The following is a 26,187-nucleotide window of genomic DNA, read 5'->3' on the forward strand; positions in this document are numbered from 1 at the left end:
GTAATCCGTCTGGCCCAGCGGCTTTGTGAATGTTGACCTGTTTAAAAGGTCTTGCTCACATTGGCTACCGAGAGCATTACCACACAGTCATCCATAATTTACTGGACTTTAAAAAAAAGTTTTTGCGTCATCATTATGGGGTTCTGTGTGTAGATAGCTGAGCATTTCTTTTAAAATCAATTTTAGAATAAGGCTGTAACGTAACAAAATGTGGAAAAATACAAAAGGGCCAGAAAACTTTCCGAATGCACTGCACCCCCCCTCCCCCCCTCCCCCCCTCCCTCCCTGTTAGTCTCTGATACTGTGCCTGTAAAGAAAAGAAGTAGGGTCTGGGACAGAAAACCAGTGAGTCCACCATTTTCCTCATTCAGTGCGAGACATCTCCTTCGCATCGAGTTGATCAGGCTGTTGATTGTGGCCTGTTGTCCCACTCCACAACAATTGTGCAAATTGGTGGGAAATAGAACACGCGGTCATGTGTTGATCCAGAGCATCCCAAACATGCTCAATGGGTGACATGTCTGGTGAGTATGCAGGCCATGGAAGAACTGGGACATTTTCAGCTCCCAGGAATTGTACAAAGATCCTTGCGACATGGAGCCGTGCATTATCATGGTGAAATGAGGCGATGGCAGCGGATGAATGGCACGGCAATGGACATCAGGATCTAGTCACGGTATCTCTGTGCATTAAAGTAGCCATCGATAAATTGTTTTAGTTTTCCATAGCTTATGTCGGCATACATCATAACCCCACCACCACCACAAGGTTCACATCAGCAAACCGCTCGCCCACACGACGCCATACATGCGGTCTGCGATTGTGAGGCCGGTTGGACGTACTGCTAAATTCTCTAAAATTAGGTGGTTTATGATAGAGAAATGAACATTCAATTCTCTGGCAAAAGCTCTGGTGGAGATTCCTGCAGTCAGCATGCCAATTGCACACTCCCTCAAAACTTGAGACATCTGTTGCATTGTGTTGTGTGACAAAACTGCACATTTTAGAGTGAACTTTTATAGCCCCCAAGGTGCACCTGTGTAATGATCATGCTGTTTTATCAGCTTCTTGATATGCCACACTTGTCAAGAGGAATGATTATCTTGGCAAAGGAGAAATGCTCACTAAAAGTGAGTGTGGTGTAGTACAGGGATGCACGATATATCGGTGAACATATCGGAATCAGCTGATATTAGCTAAAAAATGTCAACATCGGTACCGGCCTATGTCTAGTTTAACGCCCGATGTGCAAAACTGATGTCAAAGCTGTACATGTAATGACGCCACGTAAAATGTTACGCTATAAGTGCAACACAGTGTGGTATGGTGCCGTGTAGTATAGTGTAGTGTAGGGCAGTGCAGTATGGTGTAGGGCAGTGTGGTGTAAAGTTCTATATAGGATAGTGTGTGTGGTGTAGGGTAGTGCGGTGTAGGGCAATGTGGTGTAAGGTTCTATATACAGTGCCTTGTCAGTCTCTCGATGTGCAAAACTGATAGAGACATACCCCAAGCGACTTACAGCTGTAATCGCAGCAAAAGGTGGCGCTACAAAGTATTAACTTAAGGGGGCTGAATAATTTTGCACGCCCAATTTTTCAGTTTTTGATTTGTTAAAAAAGTTTGGAATATCCAATAAATGTCGTTCCACTTCATGATTGTGTCCCACTTGTTGTTGATTCTTCACAAAAAAATACAGTTTTATATCTTTATGTTTGAAGCCTGAAATGTGGCAAAAGGTCGCAAAGTTCAAGGGGGCCGAATACTTTCGCAAGGCACTGTAGGGTAGTGTATGGTAGTGTGGTGTAAGGTTCTATATAGGGTAGTGTGTGTGGTGTAGGGTAGTGCGGTATAAGGTTCTATATAGGGTAGTGTGTGTGGTGTAGGGTAGTGCGGTATAAGGTTCTATATAGGGTAGTGTGGTGTAGGGTAGTGCGGTGTAGGGCAATGTGGTGTAAGGTTCTATATAGGGTAGTGTGTGTGGTGTAGGGTAGTGTGGTGTGGTGTAGGGTAGTTTGTTTGGTGTAGGGTAGTGTGGTGTAAGGTTCTATATAGGGTAGTGTGTGTGGTGTAGGGTGGTGTAGTATAGGGTAGTGTGGTGTAGGGTACTATATAGGGTAGTGTGTAGGGTAGTGTGGTGTAGGGTACTATATAGGGTGTGTGTGTGGTGTAGGGTAGTGTGGTGTAGGGTAGTGTGGTGTAAGGTAGTGTGGTGTAGTGTGGTGTGGTGTAGGGTAGTGTGGTGTAGGGTAGTGTGGTGTAGGGTAGAGGGTGTAGGGTAGTGCGGCGTAAGGTTCTATATAGGGTAGTGTGTGTGGTGTAGGGTAGTGCGGTGTAGGGCAATGTGGTGTAAGGTTCTATATAGGGTAGTGTGTGTGGTGTAGGGTAGTGTGGTGTGGGGTAGTGTGGTGTAGGGTAGTGTGGTGTAAGGTTCTATATAGGGTAGTGTGTATGGTGTAGGGTAGTGTGGTATAAGGTTCTATATAGGGTAGTGTGTGTGGTGTAGGGTAGTGTAGTATAGGGTAGTGTGGTGTAGGGTACTATATAGGGTAGTGTGTGTGGTGTAGGGTAGTGTGGTGTAGGGTAATGTGGTGTAGGGTACTATATAGGGTAGTGTGTGTGGTGTAGGGTAGTGTGGTGTGGTGTAGGGTAGTGTGGTGTAAGGTAGGGTAGTGTGGTGTAAGGTAGGGTAGTGTGTGGTGTAGGGTAGTGTGGTGTAGGGTAGTGTGGTGTGGTGTAGGGTAGTGTGGTGTAGGGTAGTGTGGTGTAGGGTAGAGGGTGTAGGGTAGTGCGGCGTAAGGTTCTATATAGGGTAGTGTGTGTGGTGTAGTGTGGTGTAGGGTAGTGCGGTATAAGGTTCTATATAGGGTAGTGTGTGTGGTGTAGGGTAGTGCGGTGTAGGGCAATGTGGTGTAAGGTTCTATATAGGGTAGTGTGTGTGGTGTAGGGTAGTGTGGTGTGGGGTAGTGTGGTGTAGGGTAGTGTGGTGTAAGGTTCTATATAGGGTAGTGTGTATGGTGTAGGGTAGTGTGGTATAAGGTTCTATATAGGGTAGTGTGTGTGGTGTAGGGTAGTGTAGTATAGGGTAGTGTGGTGTAGGGTACTATATAGGGTAGTGTGTGTGGTGTAGGGTAGTGTGGTGTAGGGTAATGTGGTGTAGGGTACTATATAGGGTAGTGTGTGTGGTGTAGGGTAGTGTGGTGTGGTGTAGGGTAGTGTGGTGTAAGGTAGGGTAGTGTGGTGTGGTGTGGTGTAGGGTAGTGTGGTGTAGGGTAGTGTGGTGTAGGGTAGTGTGGTGTAGGGTAGTGTGGTGTAGGGTAGTGTGGTGTAGGGTAAGGTGGTGTAGGGTAGGGTGGTGTGGTGTGGTGTAGGGTGGTGTGGTGTGGTGTAGGGTGGTGTGGTGTAGGGTAGTGTGGTGTAAGGTTCTATTTAGGGTAGTGTGGTGTGGTGTAGGGTAGTGTGGTGTAAGGTTCTATTTAGGGTAGTGTGGTGCGGTGTAGGGTAATGTGGTAGAAGGTACTATATAGGGTAGTGTGTGTGGTGTAGGGTAGTGTGGTGTAGGGTAATGTGGTAGAAGGTGCTATATAGGGTAGTGTGTGTGGTGTAGGGTAGTGTGGTGTGGTGTAGGGTAATGTGGTAGAAGGTACTATATAGGGTAGTGTGGTGTGGTGTAAGGTAGTTTGTTTGGTGTAGTATGGTGTAGGGTAGTATGTGACGTTTGGTTTGGTGTTATTTTATGGTTTTAATTTGTACATTTAGTTTGTAAACCATCTGTCAAACATGGCTTTACAGTGGTGGGGCATTGGACTGGTCGTGTACATACCCGCTACAAACGGACAAAATTATGAAAACACTACTGTCGGAGCATAAACAAGACTAATGTAGTACGAAACCAGTTGATATTGTCTTCACTTACATGATAAACAACAAGGAGCATCATGATGTGCAATAAGAAGCACAAGCTAGCCTTTAGTCCTATGCTATATTCCCTGACCCTTTACATTTTGGGAGAGATGAAATCGATAGGCAAAACAGTAAGTCGTTAGAATATTCAAGAATCTGTTCTAAAGAGATGACATCATTAGCCTACATTGTTACATTGGGATATTAGAATGTAGCAAACTGTAGGCTTGACGTCCCGTTATGACGACTCAAAATGACCTACAGTAAACAACGCAATGAGGAAATGACTTATTTGTAGGCTTAGTTAGTAGAGAGATGACTTTCTTGGCCAACAAGTCTAGCAGGTGATATGTTCTAAATATATCACAGTATTTGAAAAATATGTGGACAGTATTATATATATATATATATATATATATATATATGTTTTTGAATACGGTAATATAAATTCATGCTTTATGAGCAGTACGTGACCCTAGGGAGGCAACACATACATTCTAAGTCATTTCTCGATTCAGATTTTTATATATTTTTTACTAAACTGTTCAATTAAACTTCAACCAAAAATAATTTTCAGCATTTATCAATTTCTGCAATAATTTCATGATTGGAGTCGCATGGGGCAGCGCACAATTGGCCCAGCGTCGTCCAGGTTTGGCCGGGGTAGGCCGTCATTGTAAATAAGAATTAGTTCTTAAACTGACTTGCCTAGTTAAATAAACTGTTAAAAATATATATAATAATAATAATAATAATAATAATAATAATAATAATAATGCCACATTGGGCTGCACGATATTGACAAAATATGTCTAATCTTATTTTTAACCATGTTGATTTGACTTGCGATTTAGATGAAAAATCATGGGTCAACTGTTGGAATCATGGAAAAATAATGTTTATTATAATTCTATAGTTAGAATATAAAAGTTGTCACTTTAAATACAGTATTCAACATGACAACGAATGCAAATGCTAGGGACGAGTTATTGTGACAGGTTAGAAACCAAAGTGTTGGTCAGTATTTCCTATGGGACCCTATAATCTTCGGCTACATTAAAATGTTCTCTTAGGTAGTTCATGTAGCTAACATATTCATGCTTCGCCTATTCCGCTTCCAAACTGTGCCATTGTTCCCCTTTCAAAAAAAAAAGTAAAGTGTGTGAATGTGTCTACAGTTGAAGTCAGAAATTTACATCCACTTAGGTTGGAGTCATTAAAACTAGTTTACATACACTTAGGTTGGAGTCATTAAAACTAGTTTACATACACTTAGGTTGGAGTCTTTAAAACTAGTTTACATACACTTAGGTTGGAGTCATTAAAACTAGTTTACATCCACTTAGGTTGGAGTCATTAAAACTAGTTTACATCCACTTAGGTTGGAGTCATTAAAACTAGTTTACATACACTTAGGTTGGAGTCATTAAAACTAGTTTACATACACTTAGGTTGGAGTCATTAAAACTAGTTTACATACACTTAGGTTGGAGTCATTAACTAGTTTACATACACTTAGGTTGGAGTCATTAAAACTAGTTTACATACACTTAGGTTGGAGTCTTTAAAACTAGTTTACATACACTTAGGTTGGAGTCTTTAAAACTAGTTTACATACACTTAGGTTGGAGTCATTAAAACTAGTTTACATACACTTAGGTTGGAGTCATTAAAACTAGTTTACATACACTTAGGTTGGAGTCATTAAAACTAGTTTACATACACTTAGGTTGGAGTCTTTAAAACTAGTTTACATACACTTAGGTTGGAGTCATTAAAACTAGTTTACATACACTTAGGTTGGAGTCTTTAAAACTAGTTTACATACACTTAGGTTGGAGTCATTAAAACTAGTTTACATACACTTAGGTTGGAGTCATTAAAACTAGTTTACATACACTTAGGTTGGAGTCATTAACTAGTTTACATACACTTAGGTTGGAGTCTTTAAAACTAGTTTACATACACTTAGGTTGGAGTCATTAAAACTAGTTTACATGCACTTAGGTTGGAGTCTTTAAAACTCGTTTACATCCACTTAGGTTGGAGTCTTTAAAACTCGTTTTTCAACCACTGCACAAATTTCTTGTTAACAAACTATAGTTTTGGCAAGTCGGTTAGGACATCTACTTTGTCCATGACAAGTAATTAAGTCTTATATTGACATAGGTGCAACGTGGGTAGATTTCCACAGCCTCAACTCCTGTCAGTGTTTATTCCATTGAGATTCAATGTCCGTTTCAGTGATTTAGCTTTTTTCCAATTCAATGTAAACACTGAAAAAAAGCAACAAAAAAAGTGTATATCTAGAGTCTTCCAATTCAGTGTGACAATCAAATGTCTGGGAGCTGGAGAGTGATAAAGGAAAGAGAGAAACCCCTTATTTCAGCGCCAAGCCGTCTATGCTGTTGTCACGCCAACTCGGTACAAATGGTCGCTCATGGTTTCCATGGTGGGCACTGGGCTCTGTATTTGGGATGATTTCCATTCATGAAACACACACTTAAACAAATATTCCCCCAGTGGGACCTTGATACAAACAGGTCTCAGCTGACTACATGTTAGACACAAATGCATACGATGGAATAATACACTACAGTCCTACACTACTGCAGAAGCCTATGAGAAAAATACAAGGCTCAGTTCTGGAAGCATGGTATATCTCAAACAACTCCATGATACTGTATATCCACCTAAACTCAATTGTAGTGTTTTTATTCAGTGTTATTAAACCATAGAAACATGACTGTTCATTGGCACATCGGAGTAACCAGTACTCCTTGATGGCGAACAAATTCAAGCTTGGTTTCTAAAGCACCCTTAAAACAATGGAAACATGGTTAATTCTCTACCAGTAGAAACCTTATCTGACAAACCAAAACAGTCCTTGACGTGTAACTCACCTCTAAGGACGTGTTGGGAGGTCTGTATTTATCTGGAAAGAGAAAAGAAAAAAGTGTTAGCCAAATATGCATCACTACATACATACACACACACACACACACACACATACCCTACCACTGCAGCATCACTACATACACACATACCCTACCACTGCAGCATCACTACATACATACACACACACATACCCTACCACTTCAGCGTCACTACATACACACACACACACACACACACACCCTACCACTTCAGCGTCACTACATACACACATACCCTACCACTTCAGCGTCACTACATACATACACACACACACACACACATACCCTACCACTGCAGCATCACTACATACACACATACCCTACCACTTCAGCATCACTACATACACACATACCCTACCACTGCAGCATCACTACATACACACATACCCTACCACTTCAGCATCACTACATACACACATACCCTACCACTGCAGCATCACTACATACACACATACCCTACCACTTCAGCATCACTACATACACACATACCCTACCACTTCAGCATCACTACATACACACATACCCTACCACTGCAGCATCACTACATACACACATACCCTACCACTGCAGCATCACTACATACACACATACCCTACCACTGCAGCATCACTACATACACACATACCCTACCACTGCAGCATCACTACATACACACATACCCTACCACTGCAGCATCACTACATACACACATACCCTACCACTTCAGCATCACTACATACACACATACCCTACCACTGCAGCATCACTACATACACACATACCCTACCACTGCAGCATCACTACATACACACATACCCTACCACTGCAGCATCACTACATACACACATACCCTACCACTGCAGCATCACTACATACACACATACCCTACCACTTCAGCATCACTACATACACACATACCCTACCACTGCAGCATCACTACATACACACATACCCTACCACTGCAGCATCACTACATACACACATACCCTACCACTGCAGCATCACTACATACACACATACCCTACCACTGCAGCATCACTACATACTAGAGGTCGGCCGATTAATCGGAATGGACGATTAATTAGGGCCGATTTCAAGTTTTCATAACAATCGGAAATCGGTATTTTTGGACGCCGTTTTTTTTTTTTACACCTTTATTTAACTAGGCAAGTCAGTTAAGAACACATTCTTATTTTCAATGACGGCCTAGGAACAGTGGGTTAACCGCCTTGTTCAGGGGCAGAACGACAGATTTGTACCTTGTCAGCTCGGGGGATCAAATCTTGCAACCTTACAGTTAACTAGTCAAACGCAATAATGACCTGCCTCTCTCTCGTTGCACTCCACAAGGAGACTGACAGTTACGCGAATGCAGTAAGGCAAGGTAAGTTGCTAGCTAGCATTAAACTGATCTTATAAAGAACAATCAATCATAATCACCAGTTAACTACACATGGTTGATGATATTACTAGATATTATCTAGCGTGTCCTGCGTTGCATATAATCTGACTGTAGGCAGAAGCAGGCGCTTTCGTGCGTTTTGCCAGCAGCTCTTCCTTGTGTCAAATATTGCGCTGTTTATGACTTCAAGCCTATCAACTCCCGAGAGGAGGCTGGTGTAACTGAAGTGAAATGGCTGGCTAGTTAGCGCGCTAATAACGTTTCAAACGTCACCGCATCATTACATACATACAGACAGCAGCATCACTACATACATGGAGAATAATACACTAACATACTGCTGTAACACTAACTACTCTACACTAACATACTGCTGTAGCACTAACTACTCTACTCTAACATACTGCTGTAGCACTAACTACTCTACGCTAACATACTGCTCTAGCACTAACTACTCTACTCTAACATACTGCTGTAGCACTAACTACTCTACACTAACATACTGCTGTAGCACTAACTACTCTACGCTAACATACTGCTGTAGCACTAACTACTCTACGCTAACATACTGCTCTAGCACTAACTACTCTACGCTAACATACTGCTGTAGCACTAACTACTCTACACTAACATACTGCTGTAGCACTAACTACTCTACACTAACATACTGCTGTAGCACTAACTACTCTACGCTAACATACTGCTGTAGCACTAACTACTCTACACTAACATACTGCTGTAGCACTAACTACTCTACACTAACATACTGCTCTAGCACTAACTACTCTACGCTAACATACTGCTGTAGCACTAACTACTCTACACTAACATACTGCTGTAGCACTAACTACTCTACACTAACATACTGCTGTAGCACTAACTACTCTACACTAACATACTGCTGTAGCACTAACTACTCTACGCTAACATACTGCTGTAGCACTAACTACTCTACACTAACATACTGCTGTAGCACTAACTACTCTACACTAACATACTGCTGTAGCACTAACTACTCTACGCTAACATACTGCTGTAGCACTAACTACTCTACACTAACATACTGCTGTAGCACTAACTACTCTACGCTAACATACTGCTGTAGCACTAACTACTCTACACTAACATACTGCTGTAGCACTAACTACTCTACACTAACATACTGCTGTAGCACTAACTACTCTACACTAACATACTGCTCTAGCACTAACTACTCTACGCTAACATACTGCTGTAGCACTAACTACTCTACACTAACATACTGCTGTAGCACTAACTACTCTACGCTAACATACTGCTGTAGCACTAACTACTCTACACTAACATACTGCTGTAGCACTAACTACTCTACGCTAACATACTGCTGTAGCACTAACTACTCTACACTAACATACTGCTGTAGCACTAACTACTCTACACTAACATACTGCTGTAGCACTAACTACTCTACACTAACATACTGCTGTAGCACTAACTACTCTACGCTAACATACTGCTGTAGCACTAACTACTCTACGCTAACATACTGCTGTAGCACTAACTACTCTACATGGAGAATACTACACTACCCATGGAAAAGGAAACCGGCCTCAAAGCTGTGTTCATCAGATCCTCAATTAAATAATTTCTCCAACTGCAGCGGCTTAGCAAATAAATATAAAATAAAGCCAAAATCAAGACTGAATCAACTTGAGCTATTCAGGCTGCAAATGACCTCGGCTCAGAGTAAAGGACCTTGCCTTACGATTTATAGTGGAAGACACTATACCACTACCACACACACACACACACACACACACACACACACACACACACACACACACACACACACACACACCTGAACAAGAGAACACAGGCCATCTGTTAGCTGGAGACATGACGCCAGTGCCCCCCCACTCTCCTTCATCTCCTTCTCCCTCTCCCTCCTCATCTCCTTCTCCCTCATCTCCCTCCCTCCCTCTTCATCTCCTACCTCCCCCTCTCTCTTCATCTCCCGCCCCCTCCCTCTTCATCTCCTTCTACCTCTCCCTCATCTCCTACCTCCCCCTTCATCTCCCGCCCCCTCCCTCTTCATCTCCTTCTACATCTCCTTCTCCCTCCCTCCCTCATCATCTCCTAACTCTCCCTCGCTCTTCATCTCCCTCTACCTCCCCCTCCCTCTACCTCCCTCTTCATCTCCTTCTACCTCCCTCTTCATCTCCCTCCCCCTCCATCTCCTTCTCCCGCCCCCTCCATCTCCTTCTCCCTCCCTCCTCATCTCCCTCATCTCCCTCCCTCCCTCATCTCCCTCCCTCCCTCATCTCCTACCTCCCCCTTGCTCTTCATCTCCCTCTACCTCCCCCTCCCTCTACCTCCCTCTTCATCTCCTACCTCCCTCTTCATCTCCTACCTCCCTCTTCATCTCCTACCTCCCTCCCCCTCTCTCTTCATCTCCCGCCCCCTCCATCTCCTTCTCCCTCCCTCCCTCCCTCTTCATCTCCTACCTCTCCCTTCATCTCCTACCTCTCCCTCTCTCTTCATCTCCCTCTCCCTCCCTCGCTCTTCATCTCCCTCTACCTCCCCTTCCCTCTACCTCCATCTTCATCTCCCGCCCCCTCCCACTTCATCTCCTTCTACCTCCCCCTCCTCCCTCTCCCTCTCGCTCTTCATCTCCCTCTACCTCCCCCTCCCTCTCCTTCTACCTCCCTCTTCATCTCCCTCTCTCTTCATCTCCCTACCCCTCTCTCTTCATCTCCTACCTCCCCCTCTCTCCCTTCATCTCCTTCTACCTCCCCCTCTCTCCCTTCATCTCCTTCTACCTCCCCCTCTCTCTCTCTCCTTCTCCCTCCTACCTCCCCCCTCTCCTTCTCCCTCCCCCTCCTACCTCCCACTCCTTCTACCTCCCCCCTCCCCCTGCCTCTTCATCTTCTACCTCCCCCTCCCTCCCTTTATCTCCTTCTACCTCTCCCTCCTACCTCTCCCTCCCTCTTCATCTCCTTCTACCCCTCCATCTCCTTCTACCTCCCCCTCTCTCTTCATCTCCCTCCCCCTCCCTCCCTTTATCTCCTTCTACCTCCCCCTCCTACCTCTCCCTCTCTCTTCATCTCCCTCCCCCTCTCTCTTCATCTCCTTCTACCTCCCCCTCCATCTTCATCTCCTTCTACCTCCCCCTCCTTCTACCGCCCCCTCGCTCTTCATCTCCCTCCTACCTCCCCCTCCTACCTCTCCCTCTCTCTTCATCTCCCTCTCTCTTCATCTCCTTCTACCCCTCCATCTCCTTCTACCCCTCCATATCCTTCTACCTCCCCCTCTCTCTTCATCTCCCTCCCCCTCTCTCTTCATCTCCTTCTACCTCCCCCTCCATCTTCATCTCCTTCTACCTCCCCCTCCATCTACCGCCCCCTCGCTCTTCATCTCCCTCCTACCTCCCCCTCCATCTTCATCTCCTTCTACCTCCCCCTCCCCCTCCATCTCCTACCTCCCCCTCCTTCTCCTCTCTCTTCATCTCCTTCTACCCCTCCATCTCCTTCTACCTCCCCCTCTCTCTTCATCTCCCTCCTACCTCCCCCTCCATCTTCATCTCCTTCTACCTCCCCCTCCTTCTACCTCCCCCTTCATCTCCTTCTACATACCCCTCCATCTCTTTCTACCTCCCCCTCCCTCTACCTCCCCCTCCTACTTCATCTCCTTCTACCTCCCCCTCCATCTCCTTCCACCTCCATCTCCTTCCACCTCCCCCTCCATCTCCTTCCACCTCCCCCTCCATCCACCTCCCCCTCCATCTCCTTCCACCTCCCCCTCCATCTCCTTCCACCTACCCCTCCATCTCCTTCTACCTCCCCCTCCTCTCTCTTCATCTCCTTCTACCTCCCCCTCCCTCTACCATCTACCTCCCCCTCCATCTCCTTCCTCCCCCTTTTCATCTCCTTCCACCATCCCCTTCATCTCCTTCCACCTACCCCTCCTTCTCCCCCTCCATCTCCTACCTCCCCCTGCATCTCCTACCTCCCCCGCCCACTCTCTCTTCATCTCCTACCTCCCCCTCCATCTCCTTCTACCTCCCCCTCCATCCCCCTCATCTCCTTCTACCTCCCCCTCGCTCTTCATCTCCCCCTCCCACCGCCACCTCCGCCTCCATCTCCTTCTACCTCCCCCTCCTTCTACCTCCCCCTCCATCTTCTACCTCCCCCTTCATCTCCTTCTACCTCCCCCTCCAGCTCCATCTACCTCCCCCTCCTTCTCTTCATCTCCTTCTACCTCCCCCTCCCTCTTCATCTACCTCCCCCTCTCTTTTCATCTCCCCCTCCCTCCCCCTCATCTCCTTCTACATCCCCCTCCTTCTACCTCCCCCTCCTGCTCGCTCTTCTCACCCCTACCCTTCTCTTCTCTTAAACCACAGTGGGTATTCAGACACTGCTGTAGATGCAGCAATGAGGGGGAGTGAGAGCCATTTTCATTCTACAGATTGATCTTTAGTGCAGCTATGTGTATGCATTAATTGCGTCACTAGAGCCGGACATACTGAAACAATCTCCAAGGTTGATTTGTCCAATTCCTTCTGGCCTGAATCAGAATGCAAAATCAAATCAAATGTATTTATATAGCCCTTCGTACATCAGCTGATATCTCAAAGTGCTGTACAGAAACCCAGCCTAAAACCCCAAACAGCAAGCAATGCAGGTGTAGAAGCACGGTGCGAATGCAAATGCCTTTTACTGTCTGAAAGATAGGCCCTTGCTGCGACAGTCAGTATGTCATTGTTCAGACAGGTCTAAAGAGCAGTGTCATTGATCAGATAGGTCTAAGCACTGGTTGCCTGGGTGACCGTCAGACTTTGCTCTATTCCCCAGGGCTAACAGACTATGGGTTACATAACCATAACCACCTGAACTAGCCGACACTCTGGTCTGGTAGTAACTTCCTGAACTAGCCAACACTCTGCTCTGGTAGTAACCTCCTGAACTAGCCAACACTCTGGTCTGGTAGTAACTTCCTGAACTAGCCAACACTCTGCTCTGGTAGTAACCTCCTGAACTAGCCAACACTCTGGTCTGGTAGTAACTTCCTGAACTAGCCAACACTCTGGTCTGGTAGTAGCCTCCTGAACTAGCCAACGCTCTGCTCTGGTAGTAACCTCCTGAACTAGCCAACGCTCTGCTCTGCTCTGGTAGTAACCTCCTGAACTAGCCAACGCTCTGCTCTGCTCTGGTAGTAACCTCCTGAACTAGCCAACGCTCTGCTCTGGTAGTAACCTCCTGAACTAGCCAACACTCTGGTCTGGTAGTAACTTCCTGAACTAGCCAACACTCTGGTCTGGTAGTAGCCTCCTGAACTAGCCAACGCTCTGCTCTGCTCTGGTAGTAACCTCCTGAACTAGCCAACGCTCTGCTCTGCTCTGGTAGTAACCTCCTGAACTAGCCAACGCTCTGCTCTGCTCTGGTAGTAACCTCCTGAACTAGCCAACGCTCTGCTCTGGTAGTAACCTCCTGAACTAGCTAACGCTCTGCTCTGGTAGTAACCTCCTGAACTAGCCAACGCTCTGCTCTGGTAGTAACCTCCTGAACTAGCCAACGCTCTGCTCTGGTAGTAACCTCCTGAACTAGCTAACGCTCTGCTCTGGTAGTAACCTCCTGAACTAGCCAACGCTCTGCTCTGGTAGTAACCTCCTGAACTAGCTAACGCTCTGCTCTGGTAGTAACCTCCTGAACTAGCTAACGCTCTGCTCTGGTAGTAACCTCCTGAACTAGCCAACGCTCTGCTCTGGTAGTAACCTCCTGAACTAGCCAACGCTCTGCTCTGGTAGTAACCTCCTGAACTAGCCAACGCTCTGCTCTGGTAGTAACCTCCTGAACTAGCCAACGCTCTGCTCTGGTAGTAATCTCCTGAACTAGCTAACACTCTGCTATGGTCTGGTCTGGTAGTAACCTCCTGAACTAGCTAGCGCTAGGCATCTGCCTAATAAACCTCACGTCTTTCTCATCCTGACAATCAGCGGCAGGACAAGCAGACGTTCCTTGCCAAAATACCTCACTCAGGCTCTGATTCAGCCAAAAGGGAAGGTTGTTTTTCATGTTCTGATGCCTGGTCTTATGAAAGGTATCTAAAGCACACTTAGAGACTGTGCTCTGGACGTGACATTACGTAGGTTTGACAACCCAAAAGACAACAGAAACCAGCCGGTGTCACATTATGTCTCACTAGCTAGCTAGTGTTGTGTATCAACAGGGGGAGAGAGTGGAGGTTGTGTGTGTGGCAGAGGGGGGAACAGTGCAAACAGGAAAACAAGCCCAGTGCCAGAGGTGGATGGTTCCACCTCAAAAAGCACAAGAGGATTTCCACCTCACAAAGCCCAAATTGAACATTTATTACAATTGACACAAAACACCCCATGTCAAATTGCAGTAGTTTGTTTAAATTTTTACACATTTAAAACTGAAAATGTCATGTTTAAAGTTTAAATGTCTCAAGTCAATAATTATTCAAGCCCTTTGTTATGACAAGCCTAAATTAATTGAGGAAAATGTTGCTTAACAAGTCACATAAGTTGCATGGACTCACTGTGTGAAAGTGTTTGACATGATTTTTGAACGACTACCTCATCTCTGTACCCCACTCATAAAGATAATTGTAAGGTCCCTCAGTCGAGCAGTGAATTTCAAAACACATACTCAACCACAAAGACCAGGGAAGTTTTCAAATGCCTCGTAAAGGGCACCTATTGGTACAGTAGATGGGTAAAAAAAAAAAAAAATTAAGTGAGTATCCCTTTGAGCATGGTGAAGTTATGAATTAGACTATGAACATGGTGAAGTTATGAATTAGACTTTGAATGGTGCATCACTAACTCAGTTGTCAGAGAGGAAGGAAACCTTTCTGGATTTCACCATGAGGCCAATTATGACTTTTTTAAAAACAGTGACAGTTCAATGGCTGTGATGGAGCCCCACTGTGAAGTCATAAAACCTAGGGGTCAAACAGGGAAATGGTTCCAAATGTTTTTCTACCATTCATTTTACCTGAAGGGAATTTTAGTAAACACTTTTGTGTAGGCTTACCTTGGCGTGACGTTTTGATACCCATGTAAATTGATAACCATTGTTGTGTTCGGTGGGTACTAGACTAGTTGTTCTCAGGCTTACTACTTTGCAATGTAGACCGTGGTGGTTAGCTAGCTGGGCTAGTTAGTTATTTTAGCCTGCTATACAGCCTAGCCAGTTAACTTTAGCTGGCTAAGACAACTGTGCATACTCCGGTAACATCATTTGACAACTGGTTAGATGGTGTTATGCATTTCCAAAACTTTGGTTTACTTTAATGTAGCTGTAAGCTAGGCGTTGATAGCAACTGGCCGACTCATGCAGTGCTACCTAACGTTAGCAGGCCAGTAGGGCTAACGTTAGCAGGATAGTTGGCTAGCAACCTTGCAAGCGGATTTGTAACAATAAATTCATTAAATATTTACTTGTAAATTGGTACAAATTTACATTGAAACCAGTAGTCACGAGCGCAAACGATTTGATTTAAAAGTTATTTCTGTTGGAGTTTGGCTTGCCGGGTCCAGCATATTACACCACACACCGCTGGCTTGCCGGGTCCAGCATATTACACCACACACTGCTGGCTTGCCGGGTCCAGCATATTACGCCACACACCGCTGGCTTGCCGGGTCCAGCATATTACACCACACACCGCTGGCTTGCCGGGTCCAGCATATTACGCCACACACCGCTGGCTTGCCGGGTCCAGCATATTACGCCACACACCGCTGGCTTGCCGGGTCCAGCATATTACGCCACACACCGCTGGCTTGCCGGGTCCAGCATATTACGCCACACACCGCTGGCTTGCCGGGTCCAGCATATTACACCACACACCGCTGGCTTGCCGGGTCCAGCATATTACGCCACACACCGCTGGCTTGCCGGGTCCAGCATATTACACCACACACCGCTGGCTTGCCGGGTCCAGCATATTACACCACACACCGCTGGCTTGCCGGGTCCAGCATATCACATCACACACCGCTGGCTTGCCGGGTCCAGCATATTACATCACACACCGCAAATATTTGTTTTAGGGTGTTACGTCGGCATTCTGATCAGTTTTATGTAATAACTTGGAAAAATATAAAAAAGTTGCATCACTTTGCATTGAAACGTTAGATGTAAATCCATATGTGGTTATGTTTATGCTACCTACACTAACTAGCTTTATGTCGAGCCGGCAGAAGAAGAAAAATAAGAAGAAAAAGGGAGAAACGTATACAGTCCTAATAAAATAAATCCACCAGCATTTTACACATTTGGGACAATTTAGGACATTGCACACTACATTCAGCGAAGGGTGTGCAACATCCTAAGTTCTCAGAAAACTGATTTTTAAATCATGGTAGAGACTCCGATGACCTCTGGGACTCCAAAGACACCACAATTCAAGTCCTCCATCACCCAGTCATTCAAATGTAGGAACTGGTTCTTCCAGTATGACCCCTGCTGCTGTCTCTGGCTCCACACCCACCCCTGCCAAAATACCTAACTGCAGACCTGAATGTACCTTAGGGCCAAAAGAGCACAACAGGGAGGCATCGTTGTACACTGTGCCACCAGACATCACCCATCACCTGCACTAGTTGTGCTGTTACCGTCTACTTCACAGCAGAAATAGACTGCTATGGGACTTGGCATCAGCAGCACAATCTTGTTTAGAGGACAGTGGGTGTTCTAAATACTCTAACATGAATTGTTTCACTTTGTGTGGTTTGTGCACCTATGGCATTAGATCAGTGGTGGCTGCTAACTTGGCCCTTATCTGCCCGAGTGGCGCAGCGGTCTAACACGGAACCCAAACCGGCTGCGCGCGTGCACCATCATGCAGAAATGTATTTTGTCCCCCGACACCAAACGCGGTCACGACACACAGGTTAAATATATCAAAACAAACTCTGAACCAATTATATTAAATTTGGGGACAGGTTGAAAAGCATGTAACATTTATGGCAATTTAGCTTGTTAGCTTATTTGTCCCATTTAGCTAGCTTGCTGTTGCTAGATAAAGTTTATATCCCCGGACAAATTTAGTTGTTATTTTACATGAAATGCACAAGGTCCTCTACTCCACCAATTAATCCACACATAAAATGGCCAACCGAATTGTTTCTAGTCATCTCTTCCTTCCAGGCTTTTTCTTCTCTTGAGTTTATATTGCGATTAGCAACTTTCATAAATTAGGTGTACTACCACCACCGACTTCGTTCGTCTTTCAGTCACCCGCGTGGGTATACCCAATGAGGAGATGGCACGTGGGTACCTGCTTCTATAAACCAATGACGAGACGTGAGAGGCAGGACTTGCAGCGCGATCTGCGTCAGAAATAGAACTGATTTCTATTTTAGCCCTTGGCAACGCAGACGCTCGTTGGTGCGTGCGAGCAGCGTGGGTGCAATAATTGAATAACAGATTTCTGAATTTATTTTGCAGCGCACGAAGCAATCTGTGTGGTCAGCCTGTAAGGCACTGCATCTCAGTGCAAGAGGCGTCACTACAGACACCCTGGTCGCGTCTCCTATTAGTACCTTTTATGTAGGGAAGCTAATGATCCATCATGTATGACATTCCTGGGAGTGTGTAAACTAAAACTATACTATAGAGAACATAGCATGTTTCTATGTACTGTACTTAAAATCGGCCACATTTGGGACACTTCATACTAAATATTATGTAGCGCTCTCATTCTTGAATGTATCAGTCTGAAACTTGGCACACAACACACCGTTGCTCTGTTGTGGACAACAAATTATCCACAGCTTCCTCTCTCTATGTATGGCCTTCTTTTGCATTTCAAAAGAGGATGCAACAGATCTATTGTGTTATATTCTCCTACATTCATTACACATTTCCACAAACTTCAAAGTGTTTCCTTTCAAATGGTATCAAGAATATGCATATCCTTGCTTCAGGGCCTCAGCTACAGGCCGTTAGAATTGGGTATGTCATTCTAGGTGGACATTGAGATGAAGGGTCGTATCCAGAAGAGTTTGGAGGAGAATGATGCCTTACAACCTGAATGGAGGAAGCTTTTTGTAAGAGGTCGTCCACGGACACAAGTGTATTGATAGTACAGACCTAGCGACCGTTATCAGCTGCCTGGGCAAAATAAATATATACGGTGCCTAAAGAAAGTATTCATACCCCTTGACTTACCCTACATTATCTCCGCTGCTTAGCTCTATTCCGTTCCTTTTTATAATAAAAAAAACAACTCCCTAGTCCTTCCTGATGACAAGTACACCCATAATAGGATGCAGCCACCATTTACCCTGATTCAGATGACCAGATGACCATCCTACCCATGCTATATTACAGAGACATAATTTATAGATCGTCAGGTAAGGGTTCTCTCGAGCAGCTAGATGTTCTTTACCAGTCGGCCATCAGATTTTCCACCAATGCTCCTTATAGGACACATCACTGCACTCTATACTCTTCTGTAAACTGGTCATCTCTGTATACCCATTGCAAAACCCACTGGTTGCTTATTTATAAAACCCTCTTAGGCCTCACTCCCCTCTCCACACACACACACACACACAACACCAGTTCTGCCAGTCACATTCTGTTAAAGGTCCCCAAAGCACACACATCCCTGGGTAGCTCCTCTTTTCAGTTCGCTGCAACTAACGACTGGAACAAGCTGATAAAAAACACTCAAACTGGACAGTTTTATTTCAACCTATTCATTCAAAGACTCGATCATAGACACTCTTACTGACAGTTGTGGCTGCCTTGCGTGATGTATTGTTGTCTCTACCTTCTTGCCCTTTGTGCTGTTGTCTGTGCCCAATAATGTTTGTACCATGTACTGCTGCCATGTTGTGCTGCTGCCATGCGGTGAGGTGCTGTGTTGATGCCATGCGGTGCGGTGCTGTCATGTGGTGTTGCTGCCATGCCATGTTGCTGCCATGCCATGTTGCGGTCTTAGGTCTTATTATGTAGTGTTGTGGTGTCTCTCCTCATGATGCGTTTTGTCATATTTTTAATCCCAGCCCCCGGGAGCGCAGGAGGCCTTTTGGTAGGCCATCATTGTAAATAAGAATGTGTTCTTAACTGACTTGCCTAACAAAATGCATTGCAGGTCTGTAAACCAATTCAACACACGGCAGAAATAAACAATATGGCCACTCTGGTTGGTGCAGGATGTCTCCAAACGCTTGTCCTTGGGTGCGAGAGGAAAGTATAGCTTTTATTATCACCACGGATTCTGGAATTATAAATACAAATATTTTTGTATCCAATGGAAATGTATCCTAATCACTTAGATATTTTCACCTTAGGTAATAATGCAAATAGTGGACCCTAGATAGTAATCAAAAAAGGCAAGTAGGACCAAAATGTATGAATATTTTGACAGACATTGTGTTGTTTACCTTCGCTGTCTTGGTGGTGCAATTGAACTGTTCCATCTCTCAGAATCCGTACATCGCCAGGTCCTTCAATCCTTCTCGTCAAATCCCCAACAGATGAGCCAGAAGTCTGGGAATTTCTCCTGCGGTGTTTCCGAGCCAAAGTTCTGCAACATTGGTAACAAACAGCCCATGCCTGCTCTTCGTTGATCGGCTGGCTGTACAACGATAAAATCTCCTCCAAGGAAAGATCCTCCGCTCCATCGGCGATATCCATGTTCAAGTCCCAGGAGTAGAGATACTGGTCAACGCGGCTATATTGGAGAAGCGTTGGTGAGATTAACATTCCGTCCCCGGCCGTCAGGCCATCTTCACACCATAATATTATATCCACGTAAATAATGTCAGTTCTCGAGAGAAAAAATATATAGATGTATGAGAAACGCGTCTTGATACTGAAAAATAGATTGTTACGGCCGTGTTCCTCAACCGTCTCTCATCCACTGATTTCACGTACAGGGGTTTATTATGGCCGCCAACAGAGAGGAAGAGAAGCGAGAGGATTTACTCCGCCCAAAATCTGTTTCCGTGAGCTAAAACCTACGAGAGTGTCGAATTACGTGAGGCTTATTTGATCGAATATACATTTCGTAATGTCTGTTACAAATCTACTGATATAAGTGGGTGCACGTGACATTTCGGAAACTTTAAGAAAAACGACTCAGTTCGCACGCATGTCTACCCTCTCAGTGGCTACAATGGGCCCACCTGATTTCACTTGACTTCACTTGAGGACATGTAGTTTGAGCGGTCCCTCGGCTTTCTTGTCAATATAATAGATCATCTTTGACGCCGATGATGGCATGAGCCGCATGGTCTCAGAGCCTACCATTTAGACAAACGTTTTCGTTTAACAACAAATAACATAAATTGATTAACAAAACAAAAAAAGTTACTCATGACTTAAACAACGTACAAACAGTGGTGGAAAAAGTACCCAATTGTCATACTTGAGTAAAAGTAACGATACCTTCATATAAAATATCTCAAGTAAAAGTGAAAGTCACTGAGTAAAATACTACTTGGGTAAAAGTCTACAAGTATATTAAACAAACCAGATTCATTCTTGTTTTTTATTTATTTATGGTAGCCAGGGGCACACGTTAACACTCAGAAGTAATTTACAAACTATGCATGTGTGTTTAGTGAGTCCTCCAGATCAGAGACAGTAGGGATGACCAGGGATGTTCTCTGTTTAGTGAGTCCTCCAGATCAGAGGCAGTAGGGATGACCAGGGATGTTCTCTGTTTAGTGAGTCCTCCAGATCAGAGACAGTAGGGATGATCAGGGATGTTCTCTGTTTAGTGAGTCCTCCAGATCAGAGGCAGTAGGGATGACCAGGGATGTTCTCTGTTTAGTGAGTCCTCCAGATCAGAGGCAGTAGGGATGACCAGGGATGTTCTCTGTTTAGTGTCCAGATCAGAGGCAGTAGGGATGACCAGGGATGTTATCTTGATAAGTGTGTGAATTGGACCATTATTCTGTCATGTTAAGCATTCAAAATGTAATTTTATTTAGGAATGTAGTGAAGTAAAAGTTGTCCAAAAATACCAGTATTAAATTAAAGTACATATACCCCAAGAAATGACTTAAGTAATACATTAAAGTACTTTACACTGTGTACACTTACAACATACAATACATACATCTACATTTTATTCAGCACCTTATGTGTGAACCACAGCAGGTAGCCTACTGGTTAGAGCGTTGGGCCAGTAACCGAAAGGTTGCCAGATCAAATCCCCGCGCTGACAAGGCAAAAATCTGTCGTTCTGCCCCTGAACAAGGCAGTTAACCCACTAGGCTGTCATGGATAAACCATCACTACCTGGTTTATCCATATCTATAACTACCTGGTTTATCTATAACTGCCTGGTTAATCCATATCTATAACTACCTGTTTTATCCATATCTATAACTACCTGTTTTATCCATATCTATAACTACCTGGTTTATCTATAACTACCAGGTTTATCTATAACTACCTGTTTTATCCATATCTATAACTACCTGTTTTATCTATATCTACCTGGTTTATCTATAACTACCTGTTTTATCCATATCTATAACTACCTGGTTTATCTATAACTACCTGGTTTATCTATAACTACCTGGTTTATCCATATCTATAACTACCTGTTTAATCCATATCTATAACTACCTGGTTTATCCATATCTATAACTACCTGGTTAATCCATATCTATAACTACCTGTTTTATCCATATCTATAACTACCTGTTTAATCCATATATATAACTACCTGTTTTATCGATAACTACCTGGTTTGTCTATAACTACCTGGTTTATCTATAACTGCCTGGTTTATCCATATCTATAACTGCCTGTTTAATCCATATCTATAACTACCTGGTTTATCTATAACTACCTGTTTAATCCATATCTATAACTACCTATTTAATCCATATATATAACTACCTGTTTAATCCATATCTATAACTACCTGGTTTTTCCATAACTACCTGGTTTATCTATAACTACCTGGTTTATCCATATCTATAACTACCTGGTTTATCCATATCTATAACTACCTGTTTTATCCATAACTACCTGGTTTATCCATATCTATAACTACCTGGTTTATCTATATCTATAACTACCTGGTTTATCTATAACTACCTGGTTAATCCATATCTATAACTACCTGTTTAATCCATATCTATAACTACCTGGTTTATCCATATCTATAACTACCTGGTTTATCCATATCTATAACTACCTGTTTTATCCATATCTATAACTACCTGGTTTATCCATATCTATAACTACCTGGTTTATCTATAACTACCTGGTTTATCTATAACTACCTGGTTTATCCATATCTATAACTACCTGGTTTATCTATAACTACCTGGTTTATCCATATCTATAACTACCTGGTTTATCCATATCTATAACTACCTGTTTTATCCATAACTACCTGGTTTATCCATATCTATAACTACCTGGTTTATCTTTATCTATAACTACCTGGTTTATCTATATCTATAACTACCTGGTTTATCTATATCTATAACTACCTGGTTTATCCATATATATAACTGCCTGGTTTATCCATATCTATAACTACCTGGTTAATCCATATCTATAACTACCTGGTTTATCTATATCTATAACTACCTGGTTTATCTATATCTATAACTACCTGGTGTATCTATATCTATAACTACCTGGTTTATCCATATATATAACTGCCTGGTTTATCCATATCTATAACTACCTGGTTTATCTATAACTACCTGGTTAATCTATAACTACCTGGTTTATCCATATCTATAACTACCTGGTTTATCTATATCTATAACTACCTGGTTTATCTATATCTATAACTACCTGGTTTATCCATATATATAACTGCCTGGTTTATCCATATCTATAACTACCTGGTTTATCTATAACTACCTGGTTAATCTATAACTACCTGGTTTATCCATATCTATAACTACCTGGTTTATCTATAACTACCTGGTTTATCTATATCTATAACTACCTGGTTTATCTATATCTATAACTACCTGGTTTATCTATAACTGCCTGGTTTATCCATATCTATAACTACCTGGTTTATCCATATCTATAACTACCTGTTTTATCTATAACTACCTGTTTTATCCATAACTACCTGGTTTATCCATATCTATAACTTCCTGGTTTATCTATATCTATAACTACCTGGTTTATCTATAACTACCTGGTTTATCTATAACTGCCTGGTTTATCCATATCTATAACTACCTGGTTTATCCATATCTATAACTACCTGTTTTATCCATAACTACCTGGTTTATCCATATCTATAACTTCCTGGTTTATCTATATCTATAACTATCTGGTTTATCTATAACTACCTGGTTTATCTATAACTACCTGGTTTGTCTATAACTACCGGGTTAATCTATAACTACCTGGTTTATCCATATCTATTCTGATTGGTTGTAATGATAAATATCTGGTTTATCCAGACAGACAAAGGTAGTGTATTTTTTATTTATTTCACCTTTATTTAACCAGGTAGGCTAGTTGAGAACAAATTCTCATTTACAACTGCGACCTGGCCAAGATAAAGCAAAGCAGTGCGACACAAACAACAACACAGAGTTACACATGGAATAAACAAACGTACACAATAGAAAAGTCTATATACAGTGTGTGCAAATGAAGTAAGATTAGGGAGGTAAGGCAATAAATAGGCCATAGTGGCGAAATAATTACAATTTAGCAAATAAACACTGGAGTGACAGATGTGCAGAAGACGAATGTGCAAGTAGAGATACTGGGGTGCAAAGAAGCAACAACAAAAAAACAATATGGGGATGAGGTAGTTGGGTGGGCTATTTACAGATAGGCTATGTACAGGTGCAATGATCTGTGAGCTGTTCTGACAGCTGATGCTTAAAGTTAGTGAGGGAGATATGAGTCTCCAGTTACTCAGATTTTTGCAGTTCGTTCCAGTCACTGGCAGCAGAGACCTGGAAGGAAACGCAGCCAAAGGAGGTGTTGGCTGTGAGGGTGACCAGTGAGATATACCTGCTGGAGCGCGTGCTACAGGTGGGTGTTGCTATGGTGACCAGTGAGCTGAGATAAGGCGGGGCTTTACCTAGCAAAGACTTATTGATGACCTGGAGCCAATGGGTTTGGTGACAAATATGAAGCGAGGGCCAGCCAACGAGAGCATACAGGTCACAGTGGTGGGTAGTATAAGGGGCTTTGGTGACAAAATGGATGGCGCTGTGATAGACTACATCCAATTTGTTGAGTAGAGTATTGGAAGCTATTTTGTAAACGACATCACCAAAGTCAGGATCAGTAGAATGGTCAGTTTTACAAGGGTATGTTTGGCAGCATGGGTGAAGGATGCTTTGTTGCGAAATAGGAAGCCAATTCTAGATTTATCTTTGGATTGGAGATGCTTAATGTGAGTCTGGAAGGAGAGTTTACAGTCTAACCAGACACCTAGGTATCTGTAGATGTTCACATATTATTAATTGTAGTTCAGTGGTAGGGGCTTTTCGTCAGATAGATCCATGGGGAGGGTTGACATTATTGAACTAAAAACAGAGGAAATGCACTACATGGCCGAAAGTATGTGGGCACCTGCTCATCGAACAGCTCATTCCAAAATAATGGGCATTAATATGGAGTTGGTCCCACCTTTGCTGCTATAACAGCCTCCGCTCTTCTGGGAAGGATTTCCACTAGATGTTGGAACGTTGCTGTGGGGACTTGCTTCCATTCAGCCACAAGAGCATTCGTGAGGTCGGGCACTGATGATGGCCGATTAGGCCTGGTTCGCAGTCGGCTTTCCAATTCATCCCAAAGGTGTTCAATAGGTTTGAGGTCAGAGCTCTGTGCAGACCAGTCTAGTTCTTCCACACTGATCTTGACAAACCATTTCTGTATGGACCTCGCTTTGTGCACAGGAGTATTGTCATTCTGAATCAGGAAAGGGCCTTCCCCAAACTGTTGCCACAAAGTTGGAAGCACAGAATTGTCTAGAATGTCATTGTATGCTGTAGCGTTAACATTTCCCTTCACTGGAACTAAGGAGCCTAGCCTGAACCATGAAAAACATCCCCAGACCATTATTCCTCCTCTACCAAACTTTACAGATGGCACTAGGCACTGGGGCAGATAGCATTCTCTTGGCATCCGCCAAACCCAGATTCGTCCGTCGCACTGCCAGATGGTGACGAGCTTTACACCACTCCAGCCGACGCTTGGCATTGTGCATTGTGATCTTAGGCTTGTATGCGGCTGCTAGGCCATAAAAACCCATTTCATGAAGCTCACGACGAACTGTTCTTGTGCTGACGTTGCTTCCAGAGGCAGTTTGGAACTCGGTAGGGAGTGTTGCAACCGAGGACAGACAATTTTACGCTGTACACGCTTCAGCACTTGGCGGTCTCGTTCTGTGAGCTTTTGTGGCCTACCACTCGGCGGTCCCATTCTGTGAGCTTGTGTGGCCTACCACTCGGCGGTCTCGTTCTGTGAGCTTGTGTGGTCTACCACTCGGCGGTCCCGTTCTGTGAGCTTGTGTGGCCTACCACTCGGCAGTCCCGTTCTGTGAGCTTGTGTGGCCTACCACTCGGCGGTCTCGTTCTGTGAGCTTGTGTGGTCTACCACTCGGCAGTCCTGTTCTGTGAGCTTGTGTGGCCTACCACTTCGCAGCTGAGCCGTTGTTGGTCCTAGAGGTTTCCACTTCACAATAACAGCCCTTAGAGTTGACCAGGGCAGCTCTAGCAGGGAAGATATTTGATGAACTGACTTGTTGGAAAGTTGGCATCCTACGTCTGTGCCATGTTGAAAGTCACTGAGCTCTTCAGTACAGGCCATTCTACTGCCAATGTTTGTCTATGGAGATTGCATGGCTGTATGCTCAACTGTATACACCTGTGAGCAACGGGTGTGGCTGAAATTGCCTAATTCACAAATGTGAATGTACCTTTGGCCATGTAGTGTACATACTGTAAGAATACCCACTGGGCACTGACGTGGAAACAGCGTTGATTCTACA

The 26,187-nt window shown here is 43.9% G+C and overlaps 1 protein-coding gene across 2 annotated transcripts in view; it reads right to left on the reverse strand.

The window, feature by feature from the left end:
• Positions 1-20,420, reverse strand: part of LOC110496778 (protein spire homolog 1) — a 109,493-nt gene extending 89,073 nt beyond the window's left edge. For both annotated transcript variants that reach the window (XM_090209445.1, XM_090209444.1), the window contains exons 1-2: positions 19,619-20,420; positions 6,804-6,835 (exon numbers count right to left, since the gene is read on the reverse strand). In XM_090209445.1, the coding sequence (XP_090065571.1) occupies positions 6,804-6,835; positions 19,619-19,940 (354 nt within the window). In that variant the 5' untranslated portion in view covers positions 19,941-20,420. The remainder of the gene's footprint in view (positions 1-6,803; positions 6,836-19,618) is intronic.
• Positions 20,421-26,187: the final 5,767 nt, after the last annotated feature.

Source organism: Oncorhynchus mykiss, chromosome 18 (genome assembly GCF_057628025.1).
Source record: "Oncorhynchus mykiss isolate SJ-2025 chromosome 18, ASM5762802v1, whole genome shotgun sequence".
Lineage (NCBI taxonomy): Eukaryota > Metazoa > Chordata > Actinopteri > Salmoniformes > Salmonidae > Oncorhynchus > Oncorhynchus mykiss.